The sequence below is a fragment of the Homalodisca vitripennis genome, chromosome 1 (assembly GCF_021130785.1).
Source record: "Homalodisca vitripennis isolate AUS2020 chromosome 1, UT_GWSS_2.1, whole genome shotgun sequence".
NCBI classification, from domain to species: domain Eukaryota; kingdom Metazoa; phylum Arthropoda; class Insecta; order Hemiptera; family Cicadellidae; genus Homalodisca; species Homalodisca vitripennis.
Genome location: NC_060207.1, coordinates 188,698,387 through 188,719,464, shown reverse-complemented (window position 1 = coordinate 188,719,464; position 21,078 = coordinate 188,698,387). Strand labels below are relative to the sequence as shown.

The 21,078-nt window shown below is 32.8% G+C and overlaps 1 protein-coding gene across 1 annotated transcript in view; it reads left to right on the top strand.

Moving 5' to 3' along the window:
* Positions 1 to 20,755, top strand: part of LOC124354305 (lysosomal acid glucosylceramidase-like) — a 31,443-nt gene extending 10,688 nt beyond the window's left edge. Inside the window, exons 3-11 of the mRNA XM_046804656.1 lie at positions 3,781 to 3,960; positions 5,840 to 5,972; positions 8,611 to 8,764; positions 11,498 to 11,655; positions 12,219 to 12,462; positions 14,227 to 14,383; positions 18,608 to 18,672; positions 18,877 to 19,160; positions 20,560 to 20,755. Of these exons, the coding sequence (XP_046660612.1) occupies positions 3,781 to 3,960; positions 5,840 to 5,972; positions 8,611 to 8,764; positions 11,498 to 11,655; positions 12,219 to 12,462; positions 14,227 to 14,383; positions 18,608 to 18,672; positions 18,877 to 19,160; positions 20,560 to 20,662 (1,478 nt within the window). The 3' untranslated portion in view covers positions 20,663 to 20,755. The remainder of the gene's footprint in view (positions 1 to 3,780; positions 3,961 to 5,839; positions 5,973 to 8,610; positions 8,765 to 11,497; positions 11,656 to 12,218; positions 12,463 to 14,226; positions 14,384 to 18,607; positions 18,673 to 18,876; positions 19,161 to 20,559) is intronic.
* Positions 20,756 to 21,078: the final 323 nt, after the last annotated feature.

Genomic DNA, 21,078 nt, shown 5'->3' with positions numbered 1-21,078 from the left:
AATGACCAATACGTAGTATTTATACTGCTAGGCAATGCAAGCATTGAGACTAGGAGTAGAGGGCAGCGATCACATAAGACCAAATAGATGGAGCAGTGGGGTTTGCGCCCGTTTGAAGCCGACTCTGGCGCGCGATGATACAACAATGGCGGCGAACCATTGGGGTGGTTCACCCTAGTGGCGAGCGCTCAGACTGCGTTCGCTGCTGTCTGGCAGGTTTTTAGAAACATGAAGAAAGGAAGATGAAGATCTCGAATATTTCTTAAGATGATTTGTAGGAAACACTTCAAATGTAACGACGCATGATATTTGTGGAGTACCTTTTCCCTGGTTTTATATAGTAAGAACGATAAGAAATAAAATAGCCTGTAGCGGGGTGCCTACAGCATGTTTTACAGGCTAATTAACTCAGTAAAAAAATAAGGCAAAATAAAGGATGCAAGCTCGGAATAAAAAGATAATAAGCTAAAAATTTTGGCATACGAACTTTTATTTTGATGGTATAAAACTTACCCTCAAAATCTCATATAATCAACGTGTACGCGACTTAAATATATTGTAAGGTCAAACTTCACGAAAATCGGTTTTTTTTGCAGATATCTCGTTTCCCCTTTACGCTAAATGACTTTAAATGTGGTTAGAGATATTGTAGAACGAACATACTCTTCAACTTTTGACTGAAGTAATTTTATGTACGTTCAACCCTTGTTTGAGATACAGCGCAAAGAGTAGGGAACCGTTTACCTGTATATACGATAATGCGAGGTCAGCCAGTAGAATACAATAAATAAATGAGCTTATATTGTTAATTATTCACTTTAACATTAGTATTATTACATACTATTTATTATTGTTTTTTTTTTTGTTTTTTTTTTTTTTACACATTCAATTTTTTTTTGTATATATTTATTATTGTTATAATATAACATATTATATTATAAGATATTTTTGTTTTTTATACATTTCTTTTTTTCTCTGCGACTTCATCAGCTACTTGAGACCACAAAACAGAGAGAAGATGTTTTAAAATCAAATACCTCTTCACGTCTTTTTTACGAGGTGGACTTTTTGCAGTTGGAGTTTCATCGTATTCTGCACGTCGCTTCGATGCAGCAATTGAAATTTTTACTTATATACACTTTTTTCGAGACAATCAACATGCACCTTCACAGAAGTCAAAAAAAAAAAAAAAAGGGTAAATTTTTTTTTTATTTAAATAAATTTATATGACCGTTATTTCTGTCAATACTTGCAGTTTTTAATGTTTTGTAAGCCACCGCATACAACACTCACTAGAAGCACTTCTGATAATTAATGTATTACAAATAAAACAACAATCACCATTTCAATTAAAAGATACACTCAAAATCGTACGTTCCTATTAATGCTAAGATGCTCGTTTTCAACTAACTGGATAAAATTAAATTTTTATCGGTATAGAAATACTAACACAGAGAAGATACCCTATACCATTCCCATCATCAAGTAAACTATCTCACAAGGTAAACTATCTCACCACACTACTGTACTTATATACATAGAACATTTTTCCAAACTCATTCGTTACGGTGTGTAGAAAAGTAAAAAAAACCGTCATATATAACAATGGGAGCATCTGCTACAGCTTCGCAAGAAACAAGCAAACGTTGAACAAGAGATCTATATTTCGAGATGTAATATTCATAGGTAATATAGTAAAATAATAAGGACAAAAAGTATTTCTTTTTAATAATATTTTATGTTTGGTAAAAATAAAAATAAGTATTATTTAAGAAGAATATATATAAATTATAATTAATATATATAAATATGGTATATTAAATAATAATAAAAATTGAATTACTAATAATAACAATGATAAAGTATTGAGAATCCTTATTTATTGCATCCTTATTTTACCGGACTAAATGAAGAAACGCAATACCGCAACAGTTTGATAAGTTGTAAAAACCGAGGAGGACTTTTACAACCTTCTGAAGGTGTTTGTGAAATTTTGTTTGTTATGTGAAAACAGAGTAAAGTTGCGTATTAATATAGCGACGTGACAACTGTGAAAAAACTATATGGACAAGAATGGTAAATTCAGTGTTACGAAAGTGTATCGGTGTAAATCTGTTCACAGGAGGGCATTGTTTTGAACAAGATCCTGGGTAAATCACCTTATATATTAGTTAAAAAAGTCTATTTTGTAAACAATACTTCAAAGTGCGACTACATCACCACTGCAAAAAATGTCCATTGCCTCATTACACAAAAAGCAGAATACGCAGCTCATTTATTAAAAACATTTTTAGGACAGTAGAAAGTGTACGTTTTATTGTTTTAAGCTCTTGGATATTTATGTTTCTAATTTTCATATTGTAATTTCCATTAATATTTAAATACATTAATTTATGAAACATAATAAGTCTATGGTTTCCTAGTGTTTTTACTTTATTGTACCTTATATTGCCTCACAAGTTTAGTTAATATTTAATTGCCATAAATGACAGTTTCTATTTAAATAAAATTATAAGTGAATTGCCTTATAAATGGGGTATTAAAAATGTTTAACATATTAAAAATAATTAATTACATTAAATAAATGAATTTTAAATTAACGATATTGTTGAGTTTTTAATTTAAGAGCCGAGAGCGGCCTGGAGTGTATCGATCTGTTTTTTAGGTCGGGCGATGCGGTCAGGAGGTTTTCGCCTATATTCTGCCGATAATATCAGGAAAACGACTGGTCTTAGAAAAAAAAAAAGTTTCGAAATGAAAAAAATAAATTCAACTCTTTATCTCAAAAACTTTTCCCGCTTACAAAACTTGCCTGTCCTAAAAACAAAAAAATCCTCACAGACCAACCGACTTTTTTCATGTTACGATTTCAAATGTGTATAAAACTTTTGTTAAAGTTTTTTGCTCATTAAAATTATATAGAGATCAAAACTGGTAATCCTTGAGTTGCGCCATTGGAAATCGTGTGTTTTATGAGATAATTACGTACACCAAATTTGAAAATTTTGGCTTAATCCTAAGTGGGCTAGGTGGCGATTTATTTATGCGCGCGCACTGCAAATTTTAAGCTTCTCTGGACGGCGGAGGCTTTGGCGTTTCTAGATGTTCTTCAGGGTGGGGGGGGGGCACGATGGCCGCCGCTGGCTTCAACACGCAGTAATGTTGTAGAATAGGAGTGCTCCATCTATTGGACCTTCCAATGGTGGATCGCTGAGTAGAGAGTTACTGTGGGAGACTGAGGCAACAAGACTACGGAACAGGTGCTGAAGCAAGAGTGTCAGTGGAAGGGGGTGGTCATCAGCGCACGAGGCGGCAACAGCGCAGTGAGGCGACATAAGCGCACTCTGATCCTGTCGTCACTAACTACGGCTTTGCGCACGGACGCCAACTGACTGTGTAGTTCGATTTTCTGTTTCCCAACCATGAGATATTATGACAATAATTACAGTAAAGTAGTAAGTACGTAATACTATAGTTGGCGAGTGGGTCTAGAAACTCTTGATTGAAAGATTATTAAAATTTAACGATTTAGTCTTAAGCAACTGCAGTAAAAAGTGTCGAAGGATTTATTTATTGTTCAGTTTAGTGCGTCATTAACACCGTGAATAAAACAAAAATGTATCGTATTGTCATAAAGTCTTCATATTGAACATTTTAAGGTTTTATTCAGTCGATTAATTGATTTTATAATTGTTGTTTAAGATAAATGTTAAATAATTAATCAATATAAAGCGTAGAATATTTTGTAACTTTAACTAGATGCCGACGTGCCATGCGCAGCACGATTCGGAGACAGCGGGTTTGTGTGCGTCTGTAACGCCACCTACTGTGACACCTTCACCTACCCTTCTCGTTCCACTGAAAACTTCACTCACATCTTCACCAGCAACCACACGCCGGGCTACAACTTTCACTGGGGCACTGTACAGGACGCGTCCACACTTCCCATCATCTTGTCTGGTATTGTAGGCCTATACTGTCAATAATTTGTAGTTTTTTTATTAACAGTAATAGTATATTTCTTTCTTGTAAGTATATAATTTAAGAGACCGTATATATATATATATATATATATATATATATATATATATATATATATATCTAATATATATATATTAATTACTTAATTTGTTTGTGAAGTAATAGTTTTATAATATAGCTCAACTCCACATCTTGGTATTGGAAAAAGTGTGTCAAGTCAATTGTACTGTTACATTGTTGGCCTTATAAAAGGAACGAACATCCATATTTGTTTTTTTAAACGTATTTTTAGTAGGTACCAATGAATATGGAGAGTTTCCAAATATTTATTTAATTCTATAAAAAACTTCAATCTTAATTCCTTTTAATATCAAAGTAGGAATACACCACTTTATTTGTCGCTTTACAGGCATCACTGGTTGCATGCAACATTTCAATTTTGTAAGTCATTTAATTCTTGAGATGTAGTACGGATAGACAGTCAATCATACAAAAAAAATCTTCTTAGATCCCTCCGGCAGACAAAAGAGAAATAGTGCAACCCTACTGAAGGGGTAAGCTTCTGTGACGCTCAGCCAAATTCAATTTTACAATATATGTAAAGTGAATATTTGAAAGTTTTCTCAGGTTACTTAGTACATGTGTTACCATGTCAAAATTTAATTTAATTGTAAGCTACTTATTTGTTTTCAAATTTATTGGCAAAGCGGTAACGAAACCCCCGAGAGGGTGAAAATATTTCATTTATACGTATATTTCTGTATGTACTTTATCTCGCGAAGAACTGACTGCGAGCTGCTTAAAGTTTGCAGGAAGCTTATAATCATATAGCCTATAATATATTATAAGTTCAAGGTTTCATATAGGCAACATCGACCTCGATGATGGTGCATTTCACTCCGTGGATTTTGCCTGAACGTTAGCAAATATCCTTACACTGTTTTCTTGGGTAACCGGAATGAAAACGAGACCGTCATAGAATAATTAAATTTCTATACAAACTTTGTATACAAAAATTACAATCTTGTAACATTAGAGGATATGTAGTAACAAATGTAGCCTAATTAAATGGAATACGTACTTAAAATTTTGCATGCAACTTTAGGGAAGCACATTACAAGATACATGGTGTGCGGAAATATGAAAAATCCGGTTTGTATATGCCGTTATACAAACTAATTTATGCCAGGCTATATTCTTATGCAGTCGACCAACAGAAATTATTTAGGTATGCATTATAAGAAATACAGGTACTAACAATATGGAATTGAAGAGTAATTAAAATGTTGGTAATATATAATGCAATGATAATTCTATCGCATTAAGAAAATATTGCAAATTACAGCGGAAATATGTGTTAGTTACCGTTATCTGCTTTGTTTACAATCTACAATGCTTTTTCTAGGAACAGTCCATAGTTGATGATTCATTACAGCGGTTAGATTCCGTTATCTGTCCCAAACACTTGAACTTTTCCTAGGAAATTACGTGATTTCTTATTAGTCAGAAGACCCTCTAGAGCTTTGATCGGTTACAAGATAAGGTAGTACTTGTATCTCGACGTATGTGATTTGTCACCATCATTGTGGGGAAGCACCGAAGGTGTTAGTATAACCTGCACTGCCAGGGACATTTGTGTCGGCACAGTAAAAACTAAAGCGCGATTATAACAGCTCCGACAGTATAAATAATTCGTAATATTGTTCAAACAATAATAAAAATTTGTTTTCTAGATTTGAATTTAATTTAAGTTGTAAAATAGCATAGACACAGTTTTTAGGGAAGTTAACTGAATCTAACAAATACGGAAACTGACAGGTGTGGGTTATAACTATAGAATTTTAATTCATTATTTCAGATGATACAATAAAAATCACGATAAACACAAGTCACACTCACCAACGATTGAAGGGAATCGGGAGTTCCTTCACTGACTCGTTTGGCTTCAATGTGAAGAGTCTCAGTGACGGAGCTGGGCAAAATCTGTTGAAGTAAGTTCAATCGTTTATTACCATCTAATAGAAATAGATAATAGCTAAAAATATAAAAAAATACATAGATTATGGTAAATAGTGCTTAGCCAAGTTATAAATTTTGGAGTTAATGGAATGACAGAATCGCTATTAAACTACGGCACTGATTATATCTCAACACGTCTCTAGTGCATAGAAAAATTTGAGATAGTGATTGCGCAAAACATACTTGAAATTTGCGAAGAAAAAAACCAATGAACTGTTTTATCAAAATCAACGCAATGGCGGAGAACAGGTTTGTAATTAATTATTTTATTTTATTTTACATTGTAGAAGGCACTGAAACATTGGTTTATAATGAACTGCAGTCTCAAAATCTGTTTTCCGAGAACACTTGTGACTGTGGTTTGCTATCAGCAAAGATTTAAGAACATAATGTAATTCAAAGGAAATTGCTGATTTAATACCAGTAGCCTTTAGTTTTTATGGTTTTAGAGTGCTAGCCACATCAGATTTATTTCATAATTTAGTTCCAGTACTAACGAATTTGATAGTTTAAAATTAATTTTTATTACGGGAAGTTTTTGAACGTGTTAAGGTTTTTCGGACCACATTGAATGATACGAAAAAAAATAGAAGGTAATGCTCAATTCGAGATTACAATTTTTTATACAACCTTCCTCAGGCGAATAACAATATAACATAAAACTACAGTTTGTAGATACATGGAGTTGACACACAGCATTTTTGTTTGATTCCAGCTTAAGCGTGTCCAAACGCACAAACATGATTTGTGTATTTTAACCTGGATTGTAGTTCTGGAGATTATGAGAAAACATAAAAGAACCGTTAATTGGTTAATACGTTTATCTCTAAACGTTATAATTACGTTATCATTCGCCGCCTTTACCCAAAAACTAAAATACGCCAATATTTATTTTGAAACGATTGATACCAGTGAAGGACAAATTTCCACTTAGTACGCCGGAAGTCTTCGAATTCCTATGTAGCTGTGGCTCAGCCTGATTGGAGAGAAAAAATGTTAGCACAACATATTTTCAAGGCCAAACATACAAAATGATTCGGCAAAACAAAATAACTTCTACTATTATTCACATATGAGTTATTTCAGAAATAATCCATAACGTAAATAACTCCCACAAAGAATATAATTGGATTGCATTAAAAGTCTAAAAGTAGGCAACTGGTGATAAAGAAGCAATATTGATCATAACTGGTGGCTGTTGGCTTTAGCCAGTCTCAGAAATCTCCGCTCCTTCAACTCGTCTCTGCAGATGGCTGATAGTTATTGGCATTCTCAGTAAAACATCTGTTGAATGAATATGGTTCTCCACAGCGACAACAAAACGTTTTGAAGAGATAACTGCGTAAGCAATGTTTCGATGAGTTGTGAACCAGAAGACTTTATTATTTGTATTTATAATACCGATTTCAGTGTTAAAAGTACAGGAAGTAGGTACATTACAAACACAAAACCAGTATTTCAAGTGCTGTACGGTAAAAATGTGATAATAATTACAATTATTGTACACAAATCCTCAAATTAAAAATATTTACCACAGTACAGAAAAACACTGTTGAAGGTTAAAGTAGTTAAGTATAGCAGACCTGTGTCCGGCAGGTTAAAATAAGCTTGGATATTTAATCTACTTCTGGCGAGCGACTTCTTGATGAACATGTACAATTTCCCTCGAAGCGGAAGAGCCATATATAATTCTTAAGGTGATGTATTAGTGTGAATAGCCTACGCATCATTTTAAAGATAGCCGACCAACAGTATAAACTGTTGTAAGTATTGAAATTTAAGTTTATTGTAAGGATAGGTGACACCGAGGATTAAAAACAAGGCTATGAACAATGTCTCAACCAGAATGAAAATGTACATAATCCTTATTAGGTGGGTACATTAAAATACAATATTGATTAATATTTAGAAAGAAGCGTATACTGAAGATGGGTTCTCAGTTAAATCTCGTGTATGACATGCTTTAATTAATAAAAACAGTGTAGGGACTGATCACGTCCTTTCATTTACATTACTAGTGATTTATTTGCTAATTCTGATTTAAAAACCACGTCTAATCTTCGTTTAGCAATAAATAAAATATAAAAGTGGAGGCTTGGTAAATTATGAAAATAGCATCCATAAAAAGGGTACATAGTGATTTCTACTTCTTAGCAACAATGAATAGGTTACACTATTTTATTTTTTGCGGAATAGCACTTGGAGAGAGTAAAATTTCATGTAACTTAATACTTAATAGTAAAAGATTAATTAGCAGTCTAGCAAATTAACGGATCTCCGTCAGAGTAAATGCTTTTGTACATTTTTTATATGGAAGCAACTGCGAAACAATAATGTCAAAAGTTCTCAATTGTAGCAGAGTTTAATTAAAATACTTCACAAAGGTTATTAAATATATCGGATTTTTACATATATCTGTGGTGCGGAAATTTTATTGAATATTATGTTAATTATTATAAATATATGTTTCCAGCTCCTGCTTTGCACCGAATGGGAACGAGTACAAGTTGGCCAGAGTTCCGGCAGGCGCGTCTGACTTTAGCCCTAGAACTTACACGTACGATGATTTTATTGAATATTATGTTAATTATTATAAATATATATTTCCAGCTCCTGCTTTGCACCGAATGGGAACGAGTACAAGTTGGCCAGAGTTCCGGCAGGCGCGTCTGACTTTAGCCCTAGAACTTACACGTACGATGATTTTCCTGATGACGTCACACTGTCACATTTCAGTCTGGCTGACGAGGACTACATGTACAAGGTTTGGTTCTGTTGAATTTGAGCTTTTAGCTTATAATATTATTTTAAAATAATCTTCAGAAAACATTTTTTGTTTACTTAAACAAGAAATTGAGGAAAGCTATCGTTGTACTTAGTCCTTAAGGACCTGTGCGTTGCTTCCGGAGTGACAGTATACTAAGGATAGGCTAGATTGCCAGTAGTGGCTGTCACCTCCTGTCAAGATCTTATGAGTAGGGAGTCTCTGTCTCAGTCATGTCAACTAGGGATAAGGGGAGCCTAGAGAAGCTTTGTCTGTAAAAAAGCTATGCATGCCTAAACAGTGCTCGTTTTCTAGAGGTGGCGGAACTTTAATCTCTCAGGAGTCGGAGGAATATAAATAAGCTCTTTGTTACATATTAAAAAACGAAATTGCGTCACAACCGTCAATTTATTATGCACTTAAGAGGGGTCACCATAAGAGTTAGTGACTTTGTTGAAGAAGTTGTCAGATACTCACAACTGGCTCCTGATCTCAAGAGCAATCTGGAGGACATAACCTCAAATATTTTATGCTTATTTTCCATCGTAGTTGAATATGTCTCATTTTAAAGATATAAATTATACGCATTCAAAAGCTTTAATTAGTATTAGAATTATAGACGCATAAAATGTTACGCGCTCACGCACCTCAAATTTCTCATCCAGCACCAAGTGAAAAATAAAATACGTAAAATCACGTATGAAATACAATTACAATGTATTACCTTATATAAAAATTAGAAAGTTTTTTGGATTTATCCTATTTCTAGAAAAGACACTATTGCCAATTGTACTGTAATACTAGATGTTACTCTTTGCTCCACGCGCACTTTTAAACTGTTTTACTACTTAGGAAAATCATTTATGATGTAGAGCAATTGGAGACCTATGGCGTTTTTCAAACTTAAGTAAGTAGGCATACATCAGGTAGATGTTATTTAAATGTTGACGGTTAAGGTTATCAGTGTTCAACCTGACTCTTTTATCATGTTTAAAACGTATAGGAGCATTTGTAGTTCAAATTAATTATATATCCGACGTGAAAGCTGAGTTGTCTTGTTACCCCGATCAAAAAAATACAAATACGTAGGTCTCGGAAACCTCTTCGGTAAAACAGAGACTAGTTCTAGTACTGTCATATACTTCCGGTATAACATATTTCCAGTACAATTTGTAGCGTTTGTCTTATTGTCCCGATCAAGAAAATTATCTACATAAGAAGGATTGAGAAGCCTACTTTGGACAAAAAGGGCCTACCTTTGGTATTTAAATTCATTTACTTTGCCACAGATTACCTTCCTTTATTGCCACAAAAAAAAACAACAAAAAAACAAAAAGAAAAAAAATCAAACTATATACTTAGGTAGCTGTCAGAACTATTCTTAAATCCAAAAGTTTCTACTTCCGGATCTATAATCTATTTTTGGTGTAAAGTATTTACAGTGGCATAGTTGAGTATACTTTGTTGTCCGGATGAAAAAATATACATACATACGTAGGAGTTATACGCTTATTAGGGCATAGGGGGATATCCTATCTCTTTTTTATACACTTCTGATATAAGAAGGAAATCCCTAATAAATTCGTACTAACAACAAGGCAAACTCTACTATGGTACTGGAAATATCTTAGACCTGAAATATATTACAAGGACTGGAAATATATGCTTTTGACCAAAGTAAGTTTCCGAGACCTGTGTGATCCGAGATTTGTATTTTCTTGATTGGGATTACAAGGCAGATTCAGTTGTGACGTTATGTATATAATTAATTAGAACCAGAAATGCTCCTACACGTGCCAAACATGATATAATAATTAGTCTAAGTTAAACTCTGATGCTATTTACCATGAACTTAATAATATCTACCTGATGTATGCCTACTTACGTTTAAGTAAGTAAAAATTTAGGTTAAAATTTTTGTACCACTCCCATCATATTACATCATAATTGCTTTTTATAAGGACTTCAGTTATAAAAATTGCTTGCGAAGCCGCGGGTAACAGTTAGTACTTAATATGTTATAAAAGTTATAAATCTAAACAGACGATTCAACCAGTTACTCAAACGTTAGGTGAAAATGTCAACAGGTTTTTTTTAGTGCCAGTTAAATTTGGATTATAAAACATAATTAGGTACTATAATTTTATTTAAATTCCAAACATATCCAGGTAAGTTTTCTAATTTTTCTCTTTATACATAAACCTCCCTCTAATTGCATTGAGTATTACACGAAAAAATTTAACCGAATGGTCCAGCATTTCACAAGACTACCACGCCAGTTTTATTACCGAAGTCTTCTTTGCACCTGTCTCCTAATCTACGAAAAATTACAACTTTGTTCCTTCTCTTTATTACATGTTTTAGATATTAATTAAAATTAGAACCTGGCAGACTAGTTTGTGTTTTATGAAACGATTTACTGAGTAATTGATACCTAATGAAGTTTAGAAACTACACAAATAAGCCTAGTAATAAATAGTTATGTCCTATCTCCTCACACACTTTAAGTAATTCTGTAGTTCTGAAATAGGTTTATTATTCAAAAGCCTAGTTAAATTCTCCCCCAGTAAAATTTGAATAACTTATCTGTTGATCGTTTAGTTATAGTTAAAACGTCAATAGTTAATTAAAAAACTAGGTTTGTTACTACCATACGCTAACGTAACCGCTCTGTTTATCATAGATGGATTTATTACTAAATTGATTTTTATTGCATTTTTTACGATGTTTTAGATCCCAATTATCAACGCGGCAAAGAAAATCAGTCGACACAATTTATATTTATTCGCAACTCCATGGACCAGCCCTAGCTGGACAAAAACCAACGAATACTATCTACCAGGGTACTTGCAACGGAAGTACTATTCTTACTGGGCCAAGTATTTAATAAGGTTTGTAAATCTTATTGTTTTATTATTAAAATGTGTGTGTGTGTGTGTGTGTGTGTGTGTGTGTGTGTGTGTGTGTGTGTGTGTGTGTGTGTGTGTGTGTGTGTGTGTGTGTGTGTGTGTGTGTGTGTGTGTGTGTGTGTGTGTGGTGCTTATTCAATTTGTATAAATGGCAATACCCTACTTTAATTTCAATAAACTTTAAATCACAAAAAGTACTTTCTCTGTCGGGACTCGAACCCAGGTCTCTCTCTTGCCTGGTAAGTGCGCTACCACTACACCACACAGCCGTTACTTTTCAGGATTAAATTATTTTGTATTTGGCCGTTTCTATCACATTTGTGTTTAAATATCCAAACAAACATACGATTGAAAGACCAAATAACTGCCAAACTACTTTGATTTACATGAATTAACTTTGTATAAATGGAAACAACCTATATTAGGTATAATAAACTTTGAATCACATTTTATATATATTTATACTAACGTCGTAATTACAGCGCATGTGTTTAAAACGATTTAGAATATACTGTCCTCATTGATTATCGTGAATTGATTTTCAGATTTCTGGAAGAATACAAGGAAAATGGGTTAGACTTCTGGGGATTTTCACTTTCCAACGAGCCCTTGTCCCCAATAGACATTGGCTTTGCTTACTTAAACAACAACATAATGTGGATGCCCATGGATCAGCGGGTGTTCGTGAAAGAGTATCTGGGACCACTCCTGCGCGCTTCACCCTTTAACAAAACCAAACTCTTCACTTTGGAGGATAACCGCACGTTTTTGAAATACTGGATTGACACGGTACTTACTTAATTTTTCATTTAAATTAAAAATGTACGAAAAGCTAAAATAGTGTTAAATAATATTATCAATAGCCTATAAGAATTGTAATATAAAAAAAAAATATAATACTAAATTTTCACACATCATCATAGAGCACACTCTTTTATATGTATAATTACAAAATTTAAAGTCTAGGGATGAAATATTTCTCGACAAATCATGTGATAATGATTTATACAAATTTTGTTAATTAAGTTAGATTTCATAGCAATTTTCTAATAATAAATGTTCAACCGAGTTAGAAAGGGTTACTATAACACAAGAGTGTGTTGAAATCGAATCTTGTCATATACTTTAACAATGAATGTATACTCTATAATTGTTTAGTTTTACTGTATGAATAACAATGTCCCATGTTAAAATCTCCTACGCTTGTACTGTTTGTTTGTTAGAAGGATCATTAACAATTTGAAGTCTATAGGTCAGTTCGTTTTTGAGATAACGTGCGAACAGACATAAAGAATAAAAATTTGTCCAGTCCCATTGATGGGATTTGTTAAAGCTCAGCCAATTGTTTCCTAATTTTCTTGCAGTCGTGTTTCAACAGTTCTCATACTCATGAATTACAGAAATTACAATTAATTTATAATTAACTAAATATAGTAATTATAAAAATTACACCTTCGTGTAACAGATAAACAGATATATTCAACAAAGATATTTATTTTAATAAGTCTGTAGGTCATTCCGTGTTCGGTGTATCAAGCGATTGTCTACCTGTACCATACAGTACAGGTAGACACGTATACAAAGACAGAAATGAAAGTTTTCTAGCTTCTCCAGTGATCAGAGTTTAGCCAACAAGATAGAAGTACATCACAATACGTGGAATAAGGCTTTGCTGAGGTTGCATGACAATTTTCATATCCATAACTCATTTCATTCTCGAAATGGCCTGCAGACAAATAGTTAGTCAGACAATCAATCATACAAAAAAAGTTGAAACAAAAATAATCATAGAACACTAATATAAATGAAGTTACATACAAAATTTAAACTGTACATGTAATTTTATTGACATATTATCTTAACATATGGTACATTCAGATCTTTTTCCATTAAAATATGTTTCATATCAGTGCTACAGACCACGTCTACAGACCAAATCACTATAAAAATTTCTATGGGTTGGGATAGTTACTTTTGATAATACGTCACATGTTTGAATCTCTTGTGGGTGTATTGATTTTATTTAAAAATTTATTTTTTCATTTTCTCGTGCCTAACATGGTTACCCATAAGACTACTGTAAAAATATTTACCAACGCTCAGTTAAATACCATGGAGCGTCATGCAGCACTATCGAACTCAGAGGCTCTTACATAAAAATGAATCTTCATGCACAATTTCAAGTATGTAGGTCATTCATTACATTTCAAGATATTGTTAGATAGACGTACAGATAGACAGACAGAAGAAATGAAATATTTGCATTTTTTAGAGTGATAAGCTTTGCTAACGCTCAGCCAATAACACTAATAACGATGAGCGTAATTGTTCACGATAACGAGGAGCGGTACTTGTTTATATTAAAATGCAGAGTTCATAACAAATTTGGATCTCAAAGTCTTTGGTGAATTACTATTATGGCTCACTGATGAGAGTGTTAATTTTCCTCTTTGGGGATTGGTGAGTACCAAACCTAAAAATTGTACAGGTGAAGATGAGGTAGTCCTTCTAACCATATGACGTGTACATTCATTTACATAATTACATGTGCAGATGATGGCGGATGCAGATGTTGCCAAATACATAGATGGAATCTCACTGCACTGGTATGGTGATACCACCTCATCTCCAGAGATATTGGACGAGGTCTTCAAGGCTTACAATAAGGACATTATGTACAGCGAAGCCTGCGTCACCATGCCTATGGACCGTACGTAATTAGATATGTCTAGTTTGTTATTAGTTGATTAGTAGACTCTGGACAATACGACTTGAATTGTTGAATCTTTATAAACTATTAATGAATTTAGCACCCACTATGTGTATATGCCGCATGAAATATCATAAAGAATTCATTTAAGTGCTGATAAAATACCAGCTAATCTAAGATGTTGCATTATCTATCAAAACCACCATCAATTTGCTAACTCTGTAAATATTTCTTTGATTCAAAATGTAACTCTTTTCTGTATGACTTGTTAGACGCGTGGTTTAAGACCAAATTTCAATTCGGAAGTTTAAATAAAATGTATTTTTCATACTTTTGATTATATATATAAACTTGTTTTCCCAATGACTAATTGACTGTTTGGAGTAGTCGATTCTCGGTGTAATCCTTAACCAGATGAAAGATGGTTTAGAAACTTGAATCGATTTGTTTCTAAACTCCTGTCAAAACATACTGATAAATTTACTTGTAACAGACAAACACGTGCATTTCTCAAGCAATGAGATAAATGTTTATTTGATAACAGCCCATTGATTTCTGTTATCTTATCTGTATTAGACATCACGCGATGCGGAAGCGATAACCACAAATTGCAATAGAAAATTATTGAAGGAGGTGCTGTTCTTATTGCAAAAACTATTGTCTATTATTTTTTATCAAAACATAACTCACAATTGTCCAATAATTTAAATTTTCTAACACGAGGCCTTTCGACATCTAAGATGTTATCGTCAGGTGTAAATCAACTATTTGAAATTGTATAAATATTTTACAATTTAAAACAATTATTAGCTGAAAAAAGCTTAATACAAGATTTGTATAATTAAAAGTAAAATCAAGTAAATATTAATACATGCGTACAAGTTTCGGTCAAAAAGAATTTATTTCTATTTCAAAGGAATGGTAGATATTGAATCGATCCAAAATCATTTTCCAATATTTTATCTTTATGTTTTATTTTATGTATAATATTTCATAAGCGTCGAGTTCTTCTTCTTTATGGACTGGTTTTATAATGTGAACCTTTGAAAGGGGTTGAACGTTTTTACAGAAAATACTAAATTAGATTCTAAATATTATTAAATTGTTACAGTAAAATTTATAAAATATTTATATGTTCTTTAGAAACAAGCCAATTATAAATTTGAGTTTTAATACATGTACCATTTACTTACAAAGTTGTTTTAATACAAATGGGAAGATTTGTCCATAGTTCTGAGCAGCATAAAAGCACTGACATGAAAGGAGTGAAGTTAGAAGCAGTAAGTGACAGTATTAGTTAGGAAAATTATAAAGCATTTACTTCACCTACGAGTATTCAACTGCTATTTTGTTACGGTCATGCTTACAAGTTGTCTGTCCTGAAGCTACCAACCATATTCATGTTACCACTTTAAAATCCAACTTTGATTTCTCTGAGAAATATATTCACTTTGATTTTGTTAAAACGTTGAATCTATTATCTAAACGCCGGCGGCATTTGAACACCTCCCCCTACCTTTTCGTCAAGAACGTATCCAGGAATAAATTTGGGGGTTGGTCCAGACAACTGATATTTTTCCGTAGTGAAAAAGTCAACTAATGGACTAGTAGACTAATGGTATGTACTTATGTACTGAGTTACTGAGTTAATACTTTAGTGAGGCCCCGTTTTGTTCCTTCAAAAGTTTTTGACACATTTATTTGTTGAGAACGATCTTTCAGCAGTAAATGTCAGTAATACTGAATTATTTAAATAAAAATAAGCGTTTACTAAAAAATTTAATTGAATAAAATGAAAATTTCGGGGGGTCCGGATCCTTTGGATACGTTTTAGCTTTTCGTTCGCTAACCATAGTTTTATATAAAATTCTTTACTTTTTTAATTTTACTCTCATTATTCTCGTTCTGTACTTGATAAAGTTACATATGAAAGCAAAGATCGTTGTTTATTTTTCGGTCGTCACTGTCTTTGGTTGTTTAAATTCGTGCTGCCTTATTCCACGCTACGATGCGCATCCTAGGAGTCTCATTTCTTGAGTTTCACCCTCAACGGTTTGTGTACTTGACGGGATGCAACACTCTGAGTTCGTTACAAAAGTTTCCTATTCCGAGTGGATGAGTGGGTTATGGAGGAATAGAAATGCCTTTATTGGGGATGGTGGAAAACAACTACTTAACAAATATAGCGGAGCATTGTATAGTTCAGTGTGCAGTGCAAACAATGCCAGCGTATGTACATATTATCTTTCAGCAGTGTAAATACCTAGTAGAAAAATTTGAAACATAAAATCTAGGTTAAAACAAACCAAGATTGAGATCAGTTACGAGTCACAGCTCAGACGCATTATCAGGTGGAGTACGCTCAAAGTAGAACCAGGTTAAACGGAACTTCCGGAATTGATCATCGTCCTTTGCGGGATATATTCTGAGCAAAATCTTTATGGTAACGGGGTGGCTATAAGGGAACACCATACCTCTCATCCAGTCAAAATTTTTGAAAAGGGCGGCAAACCTGTAGGTAGCTAAACATTTTTTATAGCCAGATTTCCACATGAAATGTGTGGCTACAGGAAGAAATAAATGGCGCACTTCTTAATAATATTCGTTCCCTTAAGGCATAACTGGTACCAAAGCTTAATTTCTGCCGGTAGGCCATTAAATGCTTTAATAATCATATACATTTTATTTCTTTTCTTACAGAATCTTAATACTTTTATATTTCTTTAATTTTATAGAAAATATTTATAAACTCTGTAGGATTCACGTACCTATTTGCTTATATTAGGTAGGCACTAAAATGCCTAAATAGTGCTGTCTTTATTTCGATCAAGTCAATTGCAAGAAATGCCTTAGGACGTGCAGGCTTGTAAATGTATTCAAGATCATTCAGTTTATAGAATCTTCCACTTTAAATTGTAATATTTCGAGATAAAATTTCTCAGCAACAAAATTCGATAATTAAAAACCTCCTGTTCTTATAATTCTCGTATTCACATCATCATAGAACATTAATGTGCTTTATTAAAAAAAAACAAAAACTTAAGCTTTTCTAAAAAAAATAAATTGAAAAATTGAATGAACCTTTTATAAATGCACCTATTGACATTTCCTATGCTCATATTACATGTAGGCTACATGTTCAAGGAACCATACAAAATGAAACAAATATTTTGTACTATTTTTGAGATCATGCACTATTTTCTAGATAAACACAAGTTACTGAGAATTGAGTTAAAACTGGTCAAACCATACAGTAAGTTATATAAATTAATGTTTAAACTAATCTCAATAGTGACCAGGGACATAAGATAATCCCAAGTGATGATAAGGGATTAAAAATATATACTTCAAATAGTTTGTTTTAAGAAATTGTATTTTTAAATAAATTGTTTTAAAATATAGTATTCTGTTAGTTTAAATTGTATACAACAAAGTAGAAAATTTATTTTAAACAATGTTTTGCATTCCATTGCTTTTAACATGAAGCAAACAAAGTTATTAAAGTATAACCAAACCTATAATTTTTGCCTAAATTACTTATATTTGCCGTCATAAGGTCTGTAGAGGCAACTACCACCTCAATGGGTTAACAGAGAATAAACTCATTAACATCCATATTGGGGATCATGTTATTGAAAGTTCCTGCGGTAAATATATCTCTGTACGGTAACACAATGAATATTGCTACCGTACTCAATAATTTGTATGATGTTTAATCAATGTTAATGTGTTAATTTGTTATCTCATTTCGATGAACTAAATTTAATATATGGATTATCTTTATTATTGTCATAGTTGACTATAAATAATACATAATAATAATAAATAATACATTTGGTACAATTTTATATTTTTATCATTGTTTCCTATAGTATTTGTATATACATAGCACGCAAGCCGCAGCATTTCAAGTGGCAGCAGATTATGAAACATTTAATGAAATACAGACTGTTAGCATACATAATCAATGCTATTGTCTGTAATAAAGTTAACTTTAGTGTTGAATACTTAACTTAATGTTGATTATGTACCATAAGTTCTTGGATATTTTGAGGTCATAATTAATTTTCTCGAGAATCAACAAGTGGATATTTAAATAACAGTAATGCGAGATACTTTAATATTTTTATAGTTCAGTCACGAGTCTAGGAATAAATGTAAAATATATAACTAAAAATGTATATAGTACAATTATTTGAGGCTAATGAAATGTTTTTTTTTCAGCCACCAAAGTGGTTGATCTGGGATCATGGAAACGGGGTAGTATGTACGCTGAAGACATAATAGACGTGAGTAATACATACAATCTCTACCCTACTTATAGCAAATAACTTGTTTAAATAAAAGTACCTTATATATTTAATTTTACCTTATTACATAAAAATTTTATATAATTTGAGGAAAGTTCTATATATCTAAGTTCTATATATCTAGTTGTAAACCAAGTTTTTTCATTAAAGTAATGTCTGGTTACTTTTATCGTATTTTATCAGGTTCTGAACCACATGTCACTCTCATTCATCGACTGGAACATGGCCCTGGACACGGAAGGAGGTCCGGTGTACACCCCTTCCGGCCCCGTGGACAGTCCTATCATCGTGAACGCCTCGGCCGACGAGTTCTATAAGAACCCAATGTTCTACGTTCTCGGCCACTTCTCCAAGTTCATCGATGAAGGATCCTACCGTGTACACTCCACTTCTCAACCCTCGTCCAGCATCAGTCACCTAGCCACCACTAATCCTGACGGTAGCACCTCCACTTTCGTCTACAACCCGTAAGTGTTTTCAACCCTTATGTGACCTAAATCGGCATTGACACGGTACGATTTTAAAATGGTGTGTTTTGTCACCAAATGAATTTTTATACAAAGATTGCTAATTTTATACTTCTCATCGCCCAGACATTAATTAAGTAGGCTAGTTATATTATTAAATTGATATTTCTAGATGTTTGAATAAGACATATACAAATATTACATGAAAAATTAGTTATCCATAACACATTTGAAGCAAAAATTAAATAAAATTACTAACAATGTTTAAATAAAAACGAGAACTTGTGGCATCTGCCACTTTTATTATTTTTTGGCCGGTGGTTGGGCCAATTGCTGTGCCGAGCCTTATCTCTGCTACAGCTGGTGCTGTCTATCGTCTGCGCTGGATATTTCTAACCTGGTTGCTAGTTTCAGCTGCAATTTTTAACGGTCTGGACGTTTTCCTTTTCTAAGATTATTCGGCAAGGGGTTTTGCGCTCTTCTCTTTGAACCAGCTGTCAATTAGGACATTAGGAATAATATTCTTGGGCAGAGATTCGCTTCGTTCTTCAAAGCTGGCTGCCCCGCTCCCTAGAGGTCCCAGCAGTGGTGCATCAAGTCTTTGCCTTTCAAAAAGGTTTTTAAGGCTCAGTAATTCTGCTAAATTCAGTGATAACCTAACGCAAAAATATTATACTAACATTGCAAACTGCTACACACTTTTTTAAGGTGTCGACATCCGATAACAAAACTACTAACGTTTTCAAATAAATGAACACGCAGTATAAATAATATTAATTACCGATTAGTACAATTAACAATTATTATGGCTACCTATATGATGTATGTATCGATAATCAGCTGTAGCGTTCGATATTGGTAAGATGTAATAAACTGAATTAATTGTTTAATTTTATTGCTGGAAAATTGAGAAATTACCTATTTGTAATTTTTTTAAGACTGCAATAAGAGAACGTTTGTGCATAACGTTTAAGTTTGGGTTGTGTTATGTGTAAATAAAAAAAATATTATTAATTTATATTCATACAAGAACTCTGAGGAAACATTACATTTCACAGAGAGTTGTTCATGTTTTGTAGCTGAGATAGTAAAATTGGAAGCAATAAAAGTACTATTATTATTGTAATGATAATCGAGTCAGAACGTTTGAAAAATGAGTGCGTCAACACTCTACAATGAAATATAAATAGAATAGCTAAAAAATGTATCTACATAATACTCTCGTATTCTTTCAGATACTCAAATAAAAAAACTGAATGAAATTTAATATACACAAAAATGAATAAATAAGTGAATAACTATGGTGTTGTAGTTCAATAACAATGGAAAGGAGTTGTATTACAAGCAGATAATTCTGTTTATAGCTTTGTTTTGATATTATTGTGATTGTATGTTGCAGAACTAACAGGGACTTGACTGTCTGGCTGCATGACGTAATCAAGGAGAGAACATTAAAAATAACGGCAATTTCTGGATCTTTAAATACGGTCGTTTGGTGGTAGACCTAGGGATTCTAAATAAAACCAGAATGTATTTATTGTCATCAGAGGTAGCACCAGTGAAAAATTTTGAATTAAACAATTTTTTTATAATTAGCTACATTGATTTTATTTTGAACTCAAATACTCTACCCTGTGCTGTGAAAAATTACAATAGAGTTCTGACCAAATATCAAAATAAATTACATGAAATGCACTATGCCACATATCACTTTGAAACGGATGTTTATTACGTCACAGTTTCCCAAATATCCTTTCAATATAACAATAAATGTTTATGAATCTCAGTAATTCATGGCAAGTGTTTTAAAGAGAGATGATAAATTTTTGTTCTTGCAGGAAAATAAATGTAAGGTAACTTTTCACTAGTCGTAGTCTACATGTTTTTATCACATCATTGATTGTGAGATCATGTATGA